Below are 22,442 nucleotides of genomic sequence, written 5' to 3'. Positions count from 1 at the left end.
CCTGAAGGTCTGGGAGGAGAAGGGAAGAGAGGCATAGGGTTTGGTTTGGTTTTATACTGTCTGTTTGGAGTTTACAAATTGTTAAGATGGATGAAGGAAACAGTGTTTGAATTGAAGCCTAGAAATAAACTACAAATAAAGAAAAAACATTTTTTGCTTAGTCTTGGCTTCCTTTTAAACTTCTCTCCAACTGTTCAGGCCCTAGCCCTGCCAAAAATTCAACAGGGATTTTTTTTAAACCTGTTCTTCCTACAGTAGGTACCTTGGTGATACAGTTATCATTACTAATTAAGGCCCCGCTATCCTGCAATCTTATCTGTGCAGGCAGATCCTTACACCTGTGCTGAGTCCCAATGAAGTCAGTGAGGCTCTGCACAAGGGGCTGCTAGCATGGATCTGATTGTAGTACTGGGGCCAAATGTCTGACGTCAGTTGGTCTACTTACATGTTTAAGGAGTAGTCACAAGGTTTTGTGGGATCAGGCTTTCAGTAACTGATTTATACACTCCCTACATTACAGATTGGAGATACTAAAAATAAAAATGCATTGTTCCCCTTTTTCCATGAATTGTACAATGTATTGGGGAAAGTAATCCATTGTACCTAAGTGATGGCTGCATACTATACAGTTTCTGAAATGATAGAACAAATGAAGTAGATAGATAATACAGTATTTCGGTGCACAGGAAAAAATTCACTTTGGTATCCAAGTATTCTCGTTACAGTAATGTCAGATAAATGTCCTATAGTCACATCATCTCTTATTTTTCTGAAAACAACATAAAAACATGAAATATACATTGCTTTAGTATCTAGGCAGCTAGCTGATACACCAATCTATAGGTATGCAGATCCTTAAAATCTACCAAAACCCTCAAATATTTCTTTACAAGCACCAGTAACCAGGAATATTACCTCATCTTGGGACAACGGCCTGAATTTGGTTTGATAGCGACTCAATTCCACATTCAGACGATGGACAGTCATTTTCAAACCATCATTTTCATCTACCAGTTCCTGAGCTTGTTGTCTCAGTGAAAGCAATTCTGCAACTTCCTCTATATTTAAAAAAAAATAAAAGCAAATCACAACAGTCTGACAAACACATGACACCTGCACATTAACTTAGCTGTCAAAATTCCTTAATCAGGAATGGAAAAATTACAGGATAAATAACTTCTATTGACACATTACTAACCACACAAAAAACAATAAGAAAAAACAAAAGGAAGATCCATTTCATGTGTTCTGTGGCGTAATAACTAGTTAGTTAAGGGTCACATAAAAACATTAACATTCCCACATTTAATACTTATTACTATCAAACAGTTTAAATAACTTAATTTATAAACTATTATTGCATGACAAATGTGGGTTTTGACTTCTGCATTCTATGTAAACATTTCCAAACTATATTTCTATATCTTGTATGCTAAAAATGACATGGATGTGGAACAAAGAAGAAATATGCAGTGCCTGTTTTAAAAAAATAGTGGAGAATGGCTTCATTAGTTTCAAGTAATAGAAGTGAATGCCTTCTCTTACCCAAAAGGAGACTTTATTTCAGTGGAGTCCTATGCACCAAAAAGACTACAAAGAAAATGAAAACATGCTGTTTTTCTACTGATGGGGAACTCCATTTGTACCACATACTGCAAAATCAGTATTAAAATTTCAATAGATTGTGTTTAAGAAACATGCAAAGCACTGCAGAAGAGTCCAATCTTGCTCCCATCCCACTAAATGGGAATTTTACTCCGGATTGCAATGGGACTAAAATTGGGCCAAAGTGCTGAATCACCAATACAAAAAAGGACTGTCAAGGTGCTAATATGATTTACTTAATTTAAAGTTACAAAGGAGAGGGACTGCTAGTGGAATTAAATTGTAATAGACTTAATTTTACTTAGCAACATATTCTGTTGGCCTTCTTCAATAGCCAAAGGCCTGCAAACGGATATAAAGCATTAATACAGCTTCCAATTATTGCAGATTCTCCTTTAGCTCAAGTAGTAGAGCTACTATATTGCTTCAGGATGCAGGGATTCTCAACTGTAGTGAATTTCTCACACACTTAAAAAAAACAAACAAACAAACAAAAAAAAACCCCAACCCACCATTCAGTGGACTAAAAAGATGCAAGAGACTCAAAAAAGACTTTCTTAATGTCTTCTGATACATTGCTAAGGGACTTCCAAGGTGCCACTCCAGCGTTGAAGTTTTTGTGGGACTTTGAGACATCAAATTCACCTGAAGCTTTATTAGACGAATTATGACCAAGACTTTGTATAGCACTCCATAATCTATTTAAAGAACAGAGCTGATTATATTCTGTTACCCTTGGAGAATTATTTCTGTCTGGATATATGCTGAGGTCACCCCATGTGGGGACTCAATTACTGAGGGGACAGGTTTTGAGTGAGTTAGAAAATAAAGCAAGATATAGTTCTCCTTCAATAAAAGATACTCTAAAGTTGTATCCCACCTTCCTTATGTGAACTCTCTGCAGCTTTTCTACATTTTTTATTTTCTTTTTCCAGTGTCTTAAGTTTTAATTGTAGTTCCTTTATTTGTTGTTTTAGTTCCTCAAGTTGTAGGGCCATAGTCTGATTTGCATTGATTAGAGACCAATTTTCTTGTTTTAGTTCTTGGAACTTCTCTTTAGTTGTCTCCATCCGTCCTTGTCTTGCCCGAACAAATACATCTACAGATGATAGAGAAAACATGTTATAAAACATACAGTATTCACATGGTATTCAGACTTTTCTACATTATTAGGTCCAAGAGAGGGAAAAAGAATATCAGTTTTTTCACAAATTACTAGCATTATATTACTGAAAAATAAGTATCTACAGCTGGTAGAATAAGAGTACATTAAGCTTGAATGCATGTTAAATTATTTTAAGGAAAGGATCTGTATGACACAAATCAAATCATGGCACTGATGGGCCTGTGGGGCCAAGAGGGAGAAAAAACTATGGAGTGAGGAAGGGAGTTGCATAAAAGGACCATCACCTCTGCCCCAGTGCTTCCAGTTACCACTGACCCTACTGAAGATCTCCCTCTCACAGAGACCAGCAAGAGTAGTAGCAGGCTTCCCCTCCTCCTCCTCCCCCCACCCCCAGTACATCTGCTGAGGTGAGCAGGCCAAACCTGCTGCTCTCTTCTCCTGCCACACACACAGTCCTCTGTTGGGATGATGCTGGAGGCTCCCCCCCCCCAACTGTTGGTCTTCTAGTTAACACATTCTTGGGAAGCATGAGGTCGTTCACACCTCGCAGAGCTACAGTTTCAGGCTGTCTGCAGAATCAGGCAAATATCACTGCATCAGTTATACTTTGATCACGTTTTCAAACTTTTCTTTGTAGCTATATGAGTTAGAAAACTTGATCTTTTTTTTTTTTTAATGTAAGTTGAGATTCTAGTCTCATCAATGGACCCCAGGAGTTGGAGCCCTAGGTATAAGAGGCTGTGGCCTACAGTGCCTATCCCTGAATCCAGCTCTACTTAGGCCAACTGTAGAAGGGGGCTTCAGAAGTATAGATATCCATTCCAAGAGCTGCTTGGGGAACCTGGAGTTAGTTATCTATAGATATAACTGTGTAGATATCTGATAGCTATAATATAGTGGTCTCCAACCTTTTTACACATAAGAGCACTTTTAGAATTTAAGTGCAACCCAGGATCTACCCGCCCTGCTCACTCCATCCCCCCTTCTCCATCCCTTGCTCTCCCTCCCCCACACTCACTTTAAGCGGGTTGGGATAGTGGTTGGGAGGGAGTGTGGGCTCTGGGCTGAGACCGAGGGATTCAGAGTGCGGAAGGGGGCTCCAGGCTGAGCCTGGGGTGCAGGAGGGGGTGAGGGGTGCAAGCTCTGGGAGGGAGTTTAGGTGCAGGAGGGGGCCCCAGGCTGGGGCAGAGTGTTGGGGCGCAGGAGGGGGTATGGGCTCCCAGAGGGAGTTGGGTGCAGGAGGGGACTCCAGGCTGGGTAAAGTGTTGGGGTGAAGGAGGAGGTACGGGGTGCTGGCTCCGGGAGGGGGGTCAGGGCTGGGACAAGTCTTGGGGTAAAGGAGGGGCTGAGGGGTGCAAGCTCTGGGAGGAAGTTTAGGTACAGGGGGCCCCAGGCTGGGGCAGAGTGTTGGGGTGCAGAAGGGGGTATGGGGTGTTGGCTCTGGGAAGGAGCTCAGGGCTGGGGCAGAGTGTTGTGGTGCAGGAGGAGATATGGGATGCTGGCTCTGGGAGGGAGTTTGGGTGCAAGAGAGGCCTCAGGGCTCGGGCACAGTGTTGGGATGCAGGAGGGAGTATGGGGTACTGGCTCTAGAAGGGGGGTCAGGGCTGGGGCTGGGGCTTGGGGTGCAGGAGGAGGTTCAGGGTGCTGGGGAGGGTACGGGGTGCTGGCTCTGGAAGGGGACTGAGGGTTGGGGTGCGGACTCCCGCCATGTGGCACTTATCTCAAACGGCTCCTAGTCGGCGGTGCAATGGGGCTAAGACAGGCTCCCTGCCTGCCAAGGCCCCACGCCGCTCTCGGAAGGGGCCAACATGCCCCTGTGGCACCTGTTGGGGGGGGGGGAGGCTGCAGTTCCCCGTTCCCAGCCAATGGGAGCTGCGGGGGCGATGCCTGCAGAGAGGAACAGCACGCAGGGCCACAGGGGCGAGATGGCTCCTTCCAAGAGCGGCGTGGGGCCGGGGCAGGCAGGGAGCCTGCCTTAGCAGCAGCCCCGCTGCACTGCCGGCCTTTAAGTGCCCGGAGGTTGTCATCGACTGGGAGAGTCTCCAGGATCGACCAGTCAATCGCGATCTATGGGTTGGTGACCACTGCTATAATGAAACACAAGAGACTTGTCTATACTACGGCCAGTTTATCTGGTATTGGGTGTGTTGGGAGTTGTTAACCTTCTCATATGGCATATGCAAGTGTGAGGGCACAGCAGCTTTTTATACAGGAAAAACCTTTCAAAGGAAACAAAAGAAAAATCATAAATTTGAACATACGTAAATATACCATAGACATTATACATCTCTTTAGAAGATCCACGGAGCTGTGCCTGGAATTGCTGGTTAGATGCAACAATCCATAGACTCGGCAATAGCTGAAGGCAATGCCATGTGTGGATGTGCTGCATCACTGCAATTTACACCACTTCAGTCACATTGGTGCAAGTAGCACTGGTAAAATTCTCAAGTGTACACAAAACTTAGGTGACTGGGGAGAAGGGGAAGGATAAATGTTACAATATTGACTTTCATTCCGATCTCCTAGAGCATGTCACAAAGATGAAGATTTCCAAGACTCATGAGGTAAATAATGATGCTTAGGTATTATGAATTTCTTTAATTCCAAGTTCCTTTCGCCTTTCACTATTGGCTTTATATTCTGTTAACGGCTAATTCTGTACCTGACCTCCCATTGGGAAGTCTGGCAAATATCATGCTTTATACCTGACACCTACGATGACTCTTTAATTTATTAGAGCGACAAGGGGGGTGAGGTAACATCTTTTAGTGGACCAACTTCTGCTGGTGAGAGAGCCGAGCTTTTGAGCTACACAGAGCTCTTCTTTAGGTTTGAGAAAGGTATTAAGAGTGTCACACCTACATACAAGATCAAATAGATAATTTAGCATAAGTAGTTAACACATAATCTAAGGTTTCAGAGTAGCAGCCGTGTTAGTCTGTATCCGCAAAAAGAACAGGAATACTTGTGGCACCTTACAGACTAACAAATTTATTAGAGCATAAGCTTTCGTGGGCTACAGCCCACTTCTTCAGATGCATAATCTAAGACATCATTCAAGGTGAAGTGGCCTGTTAACACCTTTGGAGTCATAGGCCAAAAAGAGGGGTTAGTGGGTTACAGATTATTGTAATAAACCATAAATCCAGTGTCTTTATTAATACCATGATTTTTAGTGTCTAGCAAAGCTTTGAATTCAAGCTCCAAATCTCATCTTTTGAAAGTACTGTGCAGGTTTCCTTTGGGGATGAGGACTGATAGGTCAGATATAGAGTGATCACTTTGTGAAAAGCTCTGTGTAGCTCGAAAATTTGTCTCTCTCACCAACAGAAGTTTGTCCAAAAAGAAGTATTACGTCACCCACCTTGTCTTTCTCCTACCTGGGACCAACATGGCTACAACAATAATCTTTAATTTATTAGCAGACATGCTATGAAAATAAATCCTCTTCAGTGCCTATGATCGTTAACTAAATTAATCATATTCAGCCAAAATTCATTCATGTTATTCACATTTGGAAAATAAAAACAAATATAAATAATTCATGTGATGAAAAGCCTGGAGTTACTGCTTTTGTACATATCACTGAGTATTCAACATTTTCTATCTCTTGTACCTCAAATATATAACTTTTGCTTTTTGTGTAAAAGCAGAAAAAATCTCTTAATGTACTTTATTCTAAACCTTTCACTTTAGGGATTATGTCAAAAACAAGAGTAGTACCTGGGGATGGTGGAGGCTTTTCGCTTAGTGGATTTTCAACTGCCAGTTTTTGCTCCTAGCAAATACACAAAATAATGTGAGATAATTTGCTGTAACAGTTATCCTTTTCTATTTTAACAACCTCACCGTCAACACAAAAATTACATTATTTATCAAACATTTAAGATCCAAGTTTTATCATTACAATTTTGTAGCCCTTAGTCTCTTTTTATGTAATGAATATTTTGTCTCATTAAATGGATGACAAAAGAAACCATAAGTATAAGGGAGGAGTGTGGTCTTTTAGATAGAGACAGACTCTGTCACTGCCTCCATTACCCCTGCTGCAAGTCAGTTTAATATCTCTGTGCATCAGTTTACCTATTTGTAAAACTAAGTATTAGCAGTGCTTGACTAGTTAGGCTGAGGTATAGCCACTTACACATTTCTCCTCACTACTTGATTGATAAAAGAAAGGGGGGGTGTTTTTTTGTTTTTTTTTTAAGAAAAGGAGGAGAGAAACAATGGTTACTTACAATAGTGGCTACAGTCCTTTGAGATTACTGCCTACATGAATACACTCTGTGCATGATGCACATGCCTTGGACTCAAAACTTAGAATTTTCTAGACAACAGTGTCTGTTGGCCCACTGACTTCAAAGGAGTTGAGAGCACTCAGCTTCTATGAGGATTAGGACCTAAATTACTTTGATCTGTGGTAGTGTAAGTAATCTGTATCTAGTTATAAACAAACATTTCATTATATACAACCTGTCCACCTAGATAATTATATAGCGACCACACTGTAGTATCTGAGTACTTAAATTACAAAGAAAGCAATGCTAAAGGCCAGTTTCTATCCACAGTCACCTGGTAAAATACTATTTACTGGCAAAATCTGTGAGAGTTCCCACCTCCTTCATACCTCACGAAGTAGTAAGTAGCCAGCTGTTTCACTCATTTCTGGCCACCCATAGATCTTTCCAACTGTGTAAATTGCATTATAGTCAATTTGCTAAGGCAATCAGAAATGGAAACTGCTTTCAAGCTAGGGATATTTTTCAGATGAGAAGGAAGATTAAATATGTTAAACTTTTTAATCGTTGACAGCGAATAATGGTTTATTTGCTCATTTAAGTATTAGTATAATACTTAAAAGTGTATAAATGAAAGTGTAGTGTCAAGGCATACAGTTGGGTTTTTTGTCATATGGCAGACATCTAGAGTCCTCTGGTGGCTATTATAAATTGGTTTCACTGTACTCTGAGTGGAGAACTCCTATACAGGGAAGAGAAGGAAGCTAAAAACTCTGAATTTGTTTCCCTTACTCAACAAAGTGCTGGTGAAGGTACAAGAGCCTCACTAAGTCGTGCTGTGATCCTGTCAAGCAAAGCAGAATAGGGCTGGATCAAGAGACTGCCTGTAGATTCTGCAGGAATAACAGTTACTTACCTTACAGTAGCTATGTTCCTTCTGGATTTGTTGTCTATATATATTTCACTCGTGGGTGCGCATGCACCCAATGCACTCGAGTTTGGATTCTTTTGGCCAGCAGTCTTTTGGGGGCTGACCTGAGAGTCCTCGTGCCTCCTACCAAGCACATAAAGGGAGGGGCAATCCCAACAGCCCCTCAGGTCCTTCGACAATACAGAATCAAGGTGTTATCAGGCTTCATACCAGCGGGGAAGAGAGATGGGTCGTGGAATATACATGGACAATACATGTTAAAGAACCACAGCTGCTACAAGTAGGTAAACGTTTCCTTTTCTTTCAATGCTTGTCCATATATATTCCACAGTTGGTAACTCAGAAGCAGTGACCTAGATCACAGGAGGTGAGTGCTAGGAGTCTACCTAAATAGCAGTTGTAGGACAGCTCCACTAAAATTAGCATCGGACCTTGACACCTCCACTACAGGATAATGCTGGGTGAATACATGTACTGCTCCGCAAATAGCTGCCCTACCTATCTCCAATATGGGAACTTTTCTTACAGGAACAACACAGTGCTCCAGTAGTAGTGCTCACTCTATTGTGCCCCAGTAGGGTAAGCTGTCAGTCTCCTAAATGGGTCTATCTTGCTAATACATAATACAGCTAGATACAAGCAGAAAACCAGTCAGAAACTGTGTTGAAATACCTGTCTTTTAGCCCGGTATCCATAAACTATGAATAATCTGGGGGATATGCTCAGTGACTTAGTTCTATCTATATAGAAAGCAAGGGCTCTAAGACCATCTAGGGTGAAAAGCTACACCTTGCCTTTTATTTGAATGTAGTTTTAGGGGAAGAATAGGTAGATGGATGACTAGATTTAAGTTACGATCAGGGATCACTGCAATTGGTGTTTCAATGATACCCTCTCTTTATGAAAAATTGTATATGGGGTGTGACCCTACACCCCATATTATTCACAGAGATGATATAATATATGGCCTAACTAAGATGTGTTCTATGCAAGATTGGTCATGTGAAGTATCACTGGAAAGGTTACGATTTACTGAATATGATTATCCTATTTTCTACATGTATAATTTCTGTATCTGAAGTTAGGAATATGGACTATGTATCAATTACAAAAATATTTGCACCTGGGGAATGTCCACCAGACAAAACGCAATCAGTCTGGCTGGTTACTCAAATGTACTCCCCATTAGGGAGAACAATAGGACTTTGAAGATGCTAATCTCCCACCTTCCTGAGAAGCTTCCTGGGATGCTGTTTTGACACTGCAGGGTCATGTGCTCATGTCACCTGGTACTGGACCCCAACTTGGCCTACTAGTATTTTTCCACTAATAGAGGGTGGGGACCAAACTGGGAAACAAAGGATTCCCACCATATGTAAATACTATTTAAGGCAGGGAAGTGAGTTAATCAGAACTCATTCTTCACTGAATCCCTGCCCAGGATGACTGCTGAGAACATCTAAAAAAAACAAGGAGGGGCAAGGGGGGAGAGAGAGAGAAGAGTTGAGCCCGGGCTGAAAAAGGTGTCTGGCCTGTGAAAGAAATACCTAAAACAACACTTAGGGTGAGAAATTACTACTTGTAACCAGTTTATTTAATGTATTGAGCTTAGGTTTCACATTTGTTTTATTTGCTCAGTAATCTGCTTTGATCTGTTTGCTAATCTTTATAATCACTTAAAATCTACCTTTGTAGTTAATAAACTTGCTTTGTTTATGCTAAAACCCAGTTTGTGGGATTCATAGTGCGGGTGGTGGGGGGGCAAAAAGCTGTGCATATCTTCTTCCACATTGAGGGAGAGAGCGAATTTCATGAGCTTATGCTGTACAGCTTTATGTGCAGCACAAGACGATACAATTTTGGGTTTGAAGGGTGTGTCCCTACCTGTGTGTGTGCTAGAGGAGGCTTGAGGGCCTGGCACAGCAGGAGAGGGTGAGGGAGCCCAGGCTTGTGGAATGGGTGGGCTCACTCGGACTTCAGTACATCACGTGGCACCCCAGAGTGGGGGGTAACCAATCACACAGGGGTCCTGCCATGACTGCCTGTATCTCCTCTACCCTTCTGGTCAAGTTTACTACTACTAGAAAGCTGTTTTAATGGAAAGATAAAACAGGGAACATGTTGCCAATGGCTCTACAGGTGAGCCTATTAACCCCATTAGTACAATATTTAGATCCCAAGGAGGGTGAGCCTCAATGACTAGGGGACATACCAACAAAAAGCCTTTCAAAAATCTAGATAGCGTAGGGTGTGAAAATATGAAATACCCCTGAATTGGAGAGTGGAAAACTGCTGCTAGTGAGATAGCTGCTAGGTGATCCTCAGGGAATTCACTGACAGTCCAGAGTTCTTTAAAGAGAGAAGGTAGTCCAGTATGTTTAGTATCTGTGATGGGTATAGGGATACTGCCGTTATTGCACCTGGGCAGTGAATTTCTTCCATTTAGCTGCATAAGCACACCTCGTTGAGTCTTCTATTATGGATTAGGATGCTTTGTACTTCAGATGAACAGTATCTTTCCACGGAGGTCAGCCAGACAGCATCCATACTGTGAGGTTCAGAGTGCGTAGAATGGGATGGAAGATTTGACTGTATCTCTGCAATATTATGTCTGCCTGGAGAGGCAACTGTATCAGAATTTGGATGGAGAGATTGTTTAGATCCCAGTACCAGAACTGTCTCAGCCATGCTGGAGCTACCATATTCATTTTGGCTGAGTCCTGCCTAGGCTTTCTGAGAACACTCAGGATTAATGGAACAGGAGGATAAGTGTACATCAGACCTCTGACAATTATGGCAATTTCTTGAAAGACCTTATTGTATTAAGTTTATGTATTATTGTGGGACAGGATTGTACGTAACCTCTTGAACGGGGAGATGTGAACAGATGTAGAACCTGAGAGTTCAAAAGAATATACTGAAAATGCGCCACACAAGTATGAACTTTTTGGACAATTATGTGGATTTCCTGAGGAATCCCTAGGGAACAGTTAAAGCAAATTCCCCAACTACGGTTATGCAAAAACCCAGCCTTCTGTACTATGCCCTGAATAGAGCGCCATTGTCTGGTGATTACCTAATATAAAAGGCCAAGATCAAAGACCTGAGCTATATAAAGAAACGGCTGATCAGCCCAGTTGCTCTGATTCTAAGATAGATGAACCTGTAACCATCGGAAAACCCAGCTGTAGGTTTTGAAGGACTGGCACCTACCAGAGCTTGAGGTAGGGATGATCAGGTAAGCTTTTTAGCATGCTTGTAGGTTATTTTACTGTTTTCAACATATTTTCTCTGTAATGCATTTACCTTAAGAATAAATGTGTTTGCTTAGAAGGAGATGTATGGTAACTTACAACTGCAGGCAATACACTGGTCAGAGCTACCTCAGAGAGAAAGCAAAGCACAGGTGCCGGCTTTTTAGGCAGTCTGCTTGCTCGGGCTATCACAGTGCAAGGCATGGATCTGTGCAGCCTTAAAACTCGTGGTCAGGAAGGAGTGAGACACAAGTCTCTGCCCATGAGAGACAATGTCTGAGAGCCAAAAGTCTAAAATATGTGCCCTTGGTGGATCAAAAGAGGGAATTACAGGTACAGTTGCCCTGAAACTGTGACAAAGCCCAGGGACCATGTTATCATGAATGCATCAGATAAGAATCCCTAATTATGTCCTCTCTGGAGCAGAGCTTTTGATATTTCTCATTTTCTTTGGTGGCAAAGAGGTATATGGTGTAATAACCCCACTTTAGAAATAGGTCTTGGATTATGCTGTTACTGATCACTTGTGGTCACTTGAAAATTGTATTCTGAGGTGATCTGTCATAAAGTTCTGTAATCCTGACAAATGTACTGCTATCAGAGTAATTTCATGGTGGATACAAAAGTTCTATCTATATATATAGCCTCCTGACATAGAGGAGTGGATCTTGCTCCCCTTTGCTTGTTATATAAAACATGGCTTTAATAGTGTCCATCATGATTTGAATTATCAGTCCTTTCAGAAGCAGGAAGAAAGCTGTGCATGCCCGATAAATGACTTTTAGCTCAAAGATACTTATGTGGAGTTATGTTTCTCCAGAAGTCCAAGTATACTGTGTTTGAAGATTGTCCAAATGGGTTCCTCATCCTAGTGTGGAGACATTATCACTAACATCTTTGAACTCACAGACTTTCAGAGGATCCTTCCACTAATTTAATGATTATGGGCCTTCTGATGGAACACATACTAACATATCCAAGTGTGCTTGGCCAATACACAGACTTTAACTACCCTTACATGCAATGAGATTGAAGTCTGGAATGCTGAGTTACATAGGTACAAGAGGCCATGTAAGCTCTCAGACTGAGACAATTTCTTGACAATATCCTAGAGTGAGTGTGTAGGTGGGCAGATAGGTGTAGTAGGACTTGAAATCTTTCTTGTGGCAACATGGAGTCTCATTGTTCTATAGAGTCTATCCTTTTGAGCTGGAGTCAGTATTGACTTTTCTCTGTTCAATTTTAGGCCAAAAGAGGCAAAAAGATGCAGAGTACACTGAATGGAGTCTGTTACTTTCTATGCAATCTTCCAAAAATGAGACAGTCATGCATACATGAAAACACCTGTACTCCTTGTCTCCTGGACTAAGCATTTCATGACTACTGTGGGTGCTGTTGCTAGGCTGAATAATAGCATCCTGATAGTAGGCACTGCCCACCTGAGATGTCAGATATCTTCTGTGGCCAGAATTAAGAACATAAGAATGGCCATACTAGGTCAGACCAAAGGTCCATCCAGCCCAGTATCATGTCTGCTGACAGAGACCAATGCCAGATGCCCCAGAGGGAGTGAACCTAGCAACAGGTAATGATCAAGTGATCTCTCTCTCCTTTTATCCATCTCCACCCTCAGACAAACAGAGGCTAGGGACACCATTCCTTACCCATCCTGGCTAATAGCCATTAATGGACTTAACCTCCATGAATTTATCTAGTTCTCTTTTAAACCCTGTTATAGTCCTAGCCTTCACAACCTCCTCAGGCAAGGAATTCCACAGGTTAACTGTGCGCTGTGTGAAGAACAACTTCCTTTTATTTGTTTTAAACCTGTTGCCCATTCATTTCATTTGGTGGCCTCTAGTTCTTATATTATGGGAACAAGTAAATAACTTTTCCTTATTCACTTTCTCCACACCACTCATGATTTTATATACCTCTATCATACCCCCCTTAGTCTCCTCTTTTCCAAGGTGAAAAGTCCTAGCCTCTTTAATCTCTCCTCGTATGGGACCCGTTCCAAACCTCTAATCATTTTAGTTGCCCTTCTCTGAACCTTTCCTAATGCCAGTATATCATTTTTGAGATGAGGAGACCATATCTGTACGCAATATTCAAAATGTGGGCGTACCATGGATTTACATAAGGGCAATAAGATATTCTCCGTCTTATTCTCTATCCCTTTTTGAATGATTCCTAACATCCTGTTTGCTTTTTTGACTGCCACTGCACACTGCATGGATGTCTTCAGAGAACTATCCACGATGACTCCAAGATCTCGTTCCTGATTAGTTGTAGCTACATTAGCCCCCATCATATTGTATGTATCATTGGGGTTATTCTTCCCAATGTGCATTACTTTACATTTATCCTCATTAAATTTCATTTGCCATTTTGTTGCCCAGTCACTTCGTTTTTGTGAGGTCTTTTTGAAGTTCTTCACACTCCGCTTTGGTCTTAACTATCTTGAGCAGTTTAGTATCATCTGCAAACTTTGCCACCTCATTGTTAACCCCTTTCTCCAGATCATTTATGAATAAGTTGAATAGGATTGGTCTTATGATTGGGGAACACCACTAGTTACCCCTCTCCATTCTGAAAATTTACCATTCATTCCTACCCTTTGTTCCCTGTCTTTTAACCAGTTCTCAATCCATGAAAAGATCTTCCCTCTTATCCCATGACAACTTAATTTACGTAAGAACCTTTGGTGAGGGACCTTGTCAAAGACTTTCTGGAAATCTAAGTACAATATGTCCACTTGTTTGTTGACCCCTTCAAAGAACTCTAATAGATTAGTAAGACATGATTTCCCTTTACAGAAACCATGTTGACTTTTGCCCAACAATTTATGTTCTTCTATGTGTCTGACAATTTTATTCTTTACTATTGTTTCAACTAATTTGCCTGGTACTGGTAGTTTGCTATATATATGAATATCAGAATCCTAGAGATCAAAATTTGCATACGAGTCATTTGGAACTAGAGTTATAATTACTGAGGCCAGAGTTACCATCCTTAACTTGAAATTGTGGGTGCAAGTGTTCAGTTGTCTCAGAACCAGAATAGGGTGCTGGACACTTTTTTGGGGGGAATCAGAAGGAAATGAGAATAACGTCCCTTCCCCTTGAGTTCCTGAGGTACTTCTTCCACAGCTCCGACATTTAGAAATGACTGCACCTCTTGATGCAGCAATCTCCTGTGAGAGGAGTCCCTGAAATGTGAAAGGGAAGGTGTATGTGGGAAGGTCTGGAACAGTGGTGCCGGAACCAGGGGGAGGGGGGCAGGAAGGCAGGGCCCTCCCACTTTTCACTAGGACGGACCCCACCCCCTTCTCCTCTTCCCCCGGAGGCTCTGCTCCCCGACCAGGCCAGCGTGGAGCCCAGCTGGGCAGCCCAAGCAGTTGTGGGAGCTGTGGCAGACCCTCCACCTGCCCAGGTTGCAGCGGGGATGAGAGCCCGTGTCCCTGACCCCCAAGCTCCCTGCCTGGTCCAGGGCAGGTGGACTTCAGTTAATCATATTTAACCAAAAGATCTTGGTAGTTGGTGATTTTCGTTTGGAGGCATGATGTGAAGTAATTTTTCCATCAAAAAAATTGTTTTGGGGGGGGTTTCCTTGTCTTTTGGTGTTGTTTTAATGTGATCTCTCATTTGATGCCATAACCACCACTGAACCTGGTGTGGGATATGCCCAAAGCCCTAGGAAGAAACCTGGTAGTGATGGTCTGCTCTCATCAATATTGGTACCAGAGGGGCAGGTGTCTGCTAGAGCAATTTAGCTGGCTCTGAAAGTCCCTAACTGATGGGTATTGCAAGATGTCCAGGTACCGAGGTGTGCAAGATGAGCAGGCGCTTGTGTGATTTATTTTTTCCTGAACTACCTCAACTGGAAGCTCCAGCATGTTAGCCATTCTGAGTAACAAGTCTTGTAACATCTTGTCATAAACTGTTGAGGCTATACTCATTGACACAGATAACTCAACAAGTACAGCCTCATCCAGAAATGATGGGGACATATGGGCTGGTGAAAGATGGTCCTCTGACTGAGACTCTCTTCATCTGAGCCATCAGCCTGTTCAGTTGACGGAGGAGCAGACTGAGCTGGTTGTAAAGCCGCCTTGTGCAGTGGAGAAAGGGAACTAGTCCTGATTTGAGAAGCAGACACTGGTCTTCTAGATTAGTGAATCCTCCAGAGAGCCCAATAAGTCCAAGGCTGCTGATAGGCATAAAGGGTAGATGGCCAAGAGCTACGATACCAAGGACTACTTTGAGCCTCTTTGAGCTTCAATGCCTAGAGTAATAAAACTCATCCCTTCATTCCCTCTCAGGTGTAAATTGGCCTGAATATCTGGATTTCAGGGAACAAACCAGTGAAGACTCTCTAATGCCCTCAGTACCTGAGGAGAATGAATAGTCCTCCCTATGAGGAGAGGCTGTATCAGCTGGTGTGCTGAAAGCACTTTCCGATGGTGCTCTGGTCTGTACCATTGATGTCCTCATTTCCCATACTGTAGCAACAGTCGATGCCAAAGGAGGAAGCTTCAGTACTGCAACAGTGGGGATCCCAGTACCAAAAAGACCAGTGAGTCTTTTGAGGCTATATACAATTTTGGTACCAAATATGTTGTACCAAACACGAAAACAGGTGAGTAGATGGCGTCAGTATGAGAAACATGGTACCAGGGGCCTCAGGACTTGGAGGATGATATGGGGCATGTAAGTGGTATCAAGGGAGCTGGTCTTGAGGCACAGTGACTAGTGCCTTACCGGGGTCAAAGGGACCCTTCTGGCGCCTTGTGCTACCCTTTTCCCCTGAGGTTCAAGAGGATTTATGGCTCCCTGAGGAAGGACCTGGTGAAGGAGAGTGAGATCCAATTTTTGTGTGGACTTGGTACTCCTTTCTCCTCTAAACCCTTGTGATTTTACCAGACAAGGGGGATGGCTTTTTAGAAGCATTTATTTTGACTTCACAAGTTGAAGACACAATGGGAGTACTTTTATACGATGACTGCTCAGAAGCTGCTGCCTATCGGGAAGAGGTCGCAGGCGGCCAGGCCTAGTGATTGGAGTCCAAATTAAATTAAATTAAATTAAATTAAATTAAATTAATGGAGATATCCTATCTCCTAGAACTGGAAGGGACCTTGAAAGGTCATCGAGTCCAGCCCCCTGCCTTCACTAGCAGGACCAAGTACTGATTTTTGCCCCAGATCCCCAAGTGGCCCCCTCAAGGATTGAACTCACAACCCTGGGTTTAGCAGGCCAATGCTCAAACCACTGAGCTATCCCTCCCCCCCAAGGCCACAACCCAAGGTCAAAGTAGAGTCAGAGCCAGGAATAGGAGCTGGAGGTCAGAACCAAAGTCAGAGTCCAAATGCCAGAGCCAAGAGTTGAGACAGAACTAGGGCTGAGGGTCAGAACCAGATTAGCTGGAGTCAGGAAAGGCAGGAGCAGCATGGGTTCCCAGGCAGCAGCAACACTGGAACAAGACTGGAACAAGGCTGGGTGCTGGGCAAGTGTGGCAGTCTACACCATTAAGTTCACCCCTTTTATAAGACTATGATAAATTTTGTACAAAGTATGCCTTGTGAGATATAATTTAAAAACTCAATCTGCTGCATATTACTGTCCTGGTTAAACATGTGTATCGCTATTGTATGTAAAGTTATAAGTTTCTACTGTATAACATTGTTGTAACACATTCCAGATTTAGAAAGGCAGGCCCAAACCAATTCTTTAGAGACAAAGACACACTGGCATCCCCAGACAGGTATTAACAAAGTCAAGTGGGCTATCACTTAGTTATGTGACCATTCTCTGGCACGGGAATAACAGTTCAAACCTCACATCTAAAAGGCACTGTTTGTCACCAGGACTCAGCCAGGATGTTTCTAGCACAACAAATTGAATTATAAAGAGGGGAGAAAAATGCTTGACCTCACTGTCCTCCATCTCTGCTCGTGACATCAACAACTCAAAGAACTGAACTTGGGGGATGGGAAGTCCTGTCTAAAAGGCTTTTCAGCCAATAAAGACTGCTGTAAGCTTACTTTTTGCTTTTAAATATACTTAGATTGTTAAATTAGGCATTTAGCTCACATTTTATCTTTTATTTCTGTTGTAACCAATCCTGACCAATCATTACTTGTAGTCCTTAAAATCTTTCTTTTCTTTCTGTATTTAATAAACGTGTTTCACTGTTTTATCAAACCAGTTTGTTCGGATTGGGAAACTCAATTTGTTATAATAGCTGGTGCATATCATTTTCCATTGATGAAATAACAGACTTTATATGAGCTTGCATTGTTCAGTAGGGTGCTGGACAATACAAGATGCACGTTTCTGGTGGAAAGTCTGGGGACTAGAAAATCTGCTGCTGTTCTTCTGCAGTGTAATTCATGAGTGGATAGCTAGTAACACTCGATACTGGGCAGCTGGGAGCAAGTTACATGCTGGAGGCTGTGTGTTAACTGGCCAGGGGTGGCTGTTCACCAATAAAGCAGTGTAAAAGGTATCCCAGGTTGGAAAACTCAGGAGATGCAGCTATTCAGCAGTCCAGATTGTACCCTGGGGAATGTCACTGCAGGTCTAGGCTGAAGTGAGGTTGGGGGCAGGGCAAGGTCTAGGCTCAAGCAGTGGAGGAGCAGGTCTTGGAATGAGGCAAGCAAAGAGAGGCAGAGAATCCACAGACGTGTGTTGAACAGCCAGTGAACTACTGCTGGCTTAAGAACCAGCTTGCTAGGTTCCTCAGTCAGTCAAGCAGGGCAGTCCATCAGGCAGCCTGGCTGACTCGGTAGGCTGATGGAAGATTGAGCAGGCATAGCTGCAGGGCCTTACTCCTGACACTGTCCCAGGATGCACTGACCTTTTCAGCCAGAGCATTTTCAGATAAGACTTCCTAGCTCCTTGGGTTCTTAATAATTTACAGAGAGCACATCTTTTTGTAATGTGCCTCTCACCCAGACACAATCAACAAATGGTGTGCTCATCATTGAGAGGCATTACAGCCTAATATGAAGGACAATTTTTAAAACCCGGAGATTTGTGTTCAGTCATAATGATGTACCCCACAACAGGGCCTAACTCCCAGGTAAACAAAGGAGTGAATTTCCTTCTAAAAGAAAGAAAGGAACACTATCAAAACTCTGTAGCACTAATGACTGGTTAACGGCTAAGCACCTATATTTATATTTACATAGCAAAGAATAGTCAGCACAGTGAATGAAGAAACTTGGACACTGCCAATTCTGACTTGTAGCCAGTGGTAGTGAGAAGGGAATAAAAGGTGGCTGGGGTTGCCCCATCGTTTGTGCACTCAGTTGGAGACATGCAGACATTCAAAGCACAATCGTAACCGCCAATGACACTGCTGACCAAAAGAATCCATCTCAAGTGCACTGGGTGTATGTGCACCCAACAGTGGAATATATATGGACAAGCACCCAAAGAAGAAATGATTAAATTGGAGGCTTGATGGGGCAGTCTTTTCTTCCACTGGTACTAAACCAAAGTCCCAGCAAGGTAATTATGGGACACTGAGCCTACATTACTTTTAACAAGAGTAGGAAGTGTTAAATCCAGTGTCCTGGCCAAATTCTAGCTCAGGAACACCAAATCCCCTTAACTTTGGTGAAGCTTGGAACAGATTCTGAACTTTACCACTTACATATGTCTCTTGTTTTTATATGCTACCTCCCTAAATTCCCCTTGCATTTTCACTTATTTCTTTCTTAGTGCTTGTGTGAATCTGTTATGTAGTGTTTCTGCATCCTGCGTTGCTGCTGTGCTTCACCTCAACAATGGTTGCATTTCACTAAAGGGTGAAGAGGTCCCTTTATAGAGACCCATATAATGTGCTTTGGGATCTTTTAAAATAAATGATTATCTTCATTAACCTGTAGGTCAGTTGTAAAAGGCTCCCTGGTGACAACAAAGTAACTTTCATCAGATCAATTCTTAATCAACCCCTGAAGACACTTTTTTTCACAATGCATTGTAATAATTCCCTTCACCATACTCTTACCTTTAAATTCAAAACAGGCGGTTCATCTTCTGTTAAGGAAAAGAAATAGATGGTCTTTGAATCAATTCAAAACAAAAATCTTTACAAGTCCATAAATATTCCCAAATGAGTGCACAGATTAGATAAATTAACTCCTCTTCCATTATAATCCAGACATTTTACTATAATATTGATATGATGTGTTTATTTTAGCTAATACTGCAGAAACAGAAATGTGGGAGAAATCAAGTTTTATTGCTGTCCTCCTCTAGCTTATCTTTCTATTCTTTTAGGACCTCATCCAAAGCACAAATGAAATACTCTGTAGTGAGGCGGAGTGGCCTCCCACTGAGCCAGAGGAGGAGGGACCACTCTCTGAGCTTGGGTGGGTGGAGCCAGGCTGTGCCCGCCCCTCCCACCGGAAGTCAAAAGGCAGGACAGGAAGTATAAAGGGCGGGTCCTGGAGCTTAGTTGAGCTGTAGACTCTGGAGGAGACGGATGCATTCTGCCCCCTTCCAAGCCTGGAGATCAAAGGGGAGCCCTGCCACGCTGAGGACTGGCAGAGCTGCTGGAGAAGCCAGCTGACTGAGACACCAAGGAATTGCTGGGACTGCTGCTGACTACCTGTCCTGAAGAGATGGAGAACACCCACAGATCCAGGTACACCCCAAGGGGAGGGGAGGAAGTGGCCCAGGGACAGTCAACTCCAGTCTGGCCGCATTGCTGCCTGAAATGTGGTCAATGTGTTGCTGCTGGATTCCCTGCTGACCCAGTGGTAGAACACTCTGCCACTGTTAACACCCTGGTCTAGGACCCAGTGGAGTTGGGTGGGCTTGGGTGGCAGTCTCCCCACAATAGGCCAAGATACCTCCAATTGTCTGCAGTCTACCAGACCCAAGACATCAGGCAATAGACTGCCCAATGCTCTGCTCCACCTCAGGGGTCAGAGAAACCCTCTTCTGAGCTCCCTAATTGTTTGGTGCCCCACCCTAGCTGAAAGCCAGGTCCCCTAGACTCTTCTTACTGTTCTGCCCTGACTGCAGGCCAGAGCCCCCTACTCTGTTTGATGCCCCCTCTGCCTGAGGGTCTGGGCCCCTAGACTCGGTATTGCTCTACCGAGACTGAGAGCCAGAGCCATAGACCATTTAGTGCCATGCCCTGACTGAGGGCTGGGGCTCTCACACTATTTACTCCTTATTTGCCCTGCCCCTACTTGGGGGTCAGAGTTCACAGACTGCTCATTGTCCTGCCCTGCCTGAGGGCCAGAAGCCTCTAGACTATTTGCTGCTCTGCCCTACCTAAGGGCCCAAGCCCCAAACCTTTGCTGCTCTGCCCTGCCTAAGGGCCTGAGCTCTAGACTGTTTATTGCTGCCAGAGCATACAGATGGCTTATAGCCTGCCCGGCCTGAAAGCCGGATCTCCTTAAACTGAGGGCTTGTCTACACTGGCAAGTTTTGTTGCCAAAACTGCATTTTGTCGCCAAAACAGCAAGAGCGTGCACACTACAGTGGGACTTTTGTTGCGAAAAATGCCCAGTTTTGGTGACAAAAAACTTCCACCCCAAGAGAGACTTTTGTCTTTTCCCTTCCCTTTATTGTCGACAAAGAGCCTGTGTAGACANGGCCCTGATCAGAGTAGCAGTAAAATCAATGCCCAGTGAAATCAATAGGTGTGTAGTGGGTTAGCGGTGGGCCCTTCCCCTCTGGGTCAGTGGGAGGCCACTCCACCTCACTACATTAATGGGCGTTGCCTACAGTCAGGGAATTAGAATTCCAGTGTGGAGTGGACTCAGACAGGGCTTGTCTACACTATCAAATTTTGTTGACAAAACTTATGTCAAGTATCAGAGGGGTAGCCGTGTTAATCTGAATCTGTAAAAAGCAACAGAGGGTCCTGTGGCACCTTTGAAACTAACAGAAGTATTGGGAGCATAAGCTTTCGTGGGTAAGAACCTCACTTCTTCAGATGCAAGAAGTGAGGTTCTTACCCACGAAAGCTTATGCTCCCAATACTTCTGTTAGTCTCAAAGGTGCCACAGGACCCTCTGTTGCTTTTTACAGATTCAGATTAACACGGCTACCCCTCTGATACTTGACATAAGTTTTGTCAACAAAATTTGATAGTGTAGACAAGCCCTGTCTGAGTCCACTCCACACTGGAATTCTAATTCCCTGACTGTAGGCAACGCCCATTAATGTAGTGAGGTGGAGTGGCCTCCCACTGACCCAGAGGGGAAGGGCCCACCGCTAACCCACTACACACCTATTGATTTCACTGGGCATTGATTTTACTGCTACTCTGATCAGGGCCAATACAATTCTGTGACAGTCTAAGATTCTGAGACTAAATAAGATTGTGAGGGCCATAGATACAATAGTAATAGGTCTCTGTAAGTACCTAAGGGTATGTCTACACTACCCCCCGAATCGGCGGGTAGTGATCGATCTATCAGATTGCGATAAAATCGATCCCCAATCGCTCTGCCATCGACTCCGGAACTCCATCGCGGTGAGAGGCGGAAGCAGAGTCAACGGGGGAGTGGCAGCGGTCGACTCACCGCTGTCCTCACGATGGTAAATCGACCTAAGATACGCCGACTTCAGTATAGCGTAGCTGAAGTTGTGTATCTTAGGTCAACCCCTCCCCCCCCCCCCAGTGTAGACCTAGCCTCAGACAGATAAGCTATGCTAAGGCCTGATCTAAACTACAGTGTTAGGTGGATGTAAGGCACCCAATGTCAGTATATGTGCTACAGGCTTGCTCCCGCTGATGTAAGTGCCCTACTACACTGACATAACAACTCCACCTCCACAAGAGGCACAGGGCTTAAGTTGGTGTAGTTAGGGTGATGCAGTGTCTCTGTAGACACTGTGTTACTTATATCTATTGGCTGTCATGCTTGGCTGGAGCTGTAAAATTGACAAGAATACCGGCTCTCAGGTCTCCAGCTGGGCTGCTACCTGGTCTCAGCTCCAACCTGGGCTGCCACCCAGGCTCCCGGCTCCAATCCAGGCTGCCTCCTGGACTCTCGGCTCTCCAACAGGAGCATGGCAGCCGACTGGACTCTAGGCGCAGATCTCCCCGCCAGGAGCTTGGCTGCCCCCTGGGCTCTCTGCTCCCTGCCGGGAACAGGGCAGCTGCACCAGGCTTCTCAGCTCCCCATTAGGAGCATGGCTGCACCCGGTGAGGAGTTTTGCACCCAGAGTCCAGTCAACTGCCATGCTCCCGGTGGGGAGCTGAGAGCCCAGGGGGACAGCTGGGCTCTCGGCAGGGAGCTGCACACGTTG

General features: G+C 43.8%; 1 protein-coding gene across 2 annotated transcripts in view; it reads right to left on the bottom strand.

Moving 5' to 3' along the window:
- CEP89 (centrosomal protein 89) overlaps positions 1 to 22,442 on the bottom strand; it is a 116,292-nt gene that overhangs the window by 75,250 nt on the left and 18,600 nt on the right. For both annotated transcript variants that reach the window (XM_034788850.1, XM_034788852.1), the window contains 4 exons: positions 19,177 to 19,205; positions 6,458 to 6,512; positions 2,486 to 2,704; positions 916 to 1,058 (listed from right to left, as the gene is read on the bottom strand). In XM_034788850.1, the coding sequence (XP_034644741.1) occupies positions 916 to 1,058; positions 2,486 to 2,704; positions 6,458 to 6,512; positions 19,177 to 19,205 (446 nt within the window). The remainder of the gene's footprint in view (positions 1 to 915; positions 1,059 to 2,485; positions 2,705 to 6,457; positions 6,513 to 19,176; positions 19,206 to 22,442) is intronic.

This window comes from Trachemys scripta, chromosome 13 (genome assembly GCF_013100865.1).
Source record: "Trachemys scripta elegans isolate TJP31775 chromosome 13, CAS_Tse_1.0, whole genome shotgun sequence".
In the NCBI taxonomy this organism is placed as follows: Eukaryota; Metazoa; Chordata; order Testudines; family Emydidae; genus Trachemys; species Trachemys scripta.
Note: the sequence above shows the minus strand (reverse complement) of the source record. Positions and strands in the feature narration are given on the sequence as shown.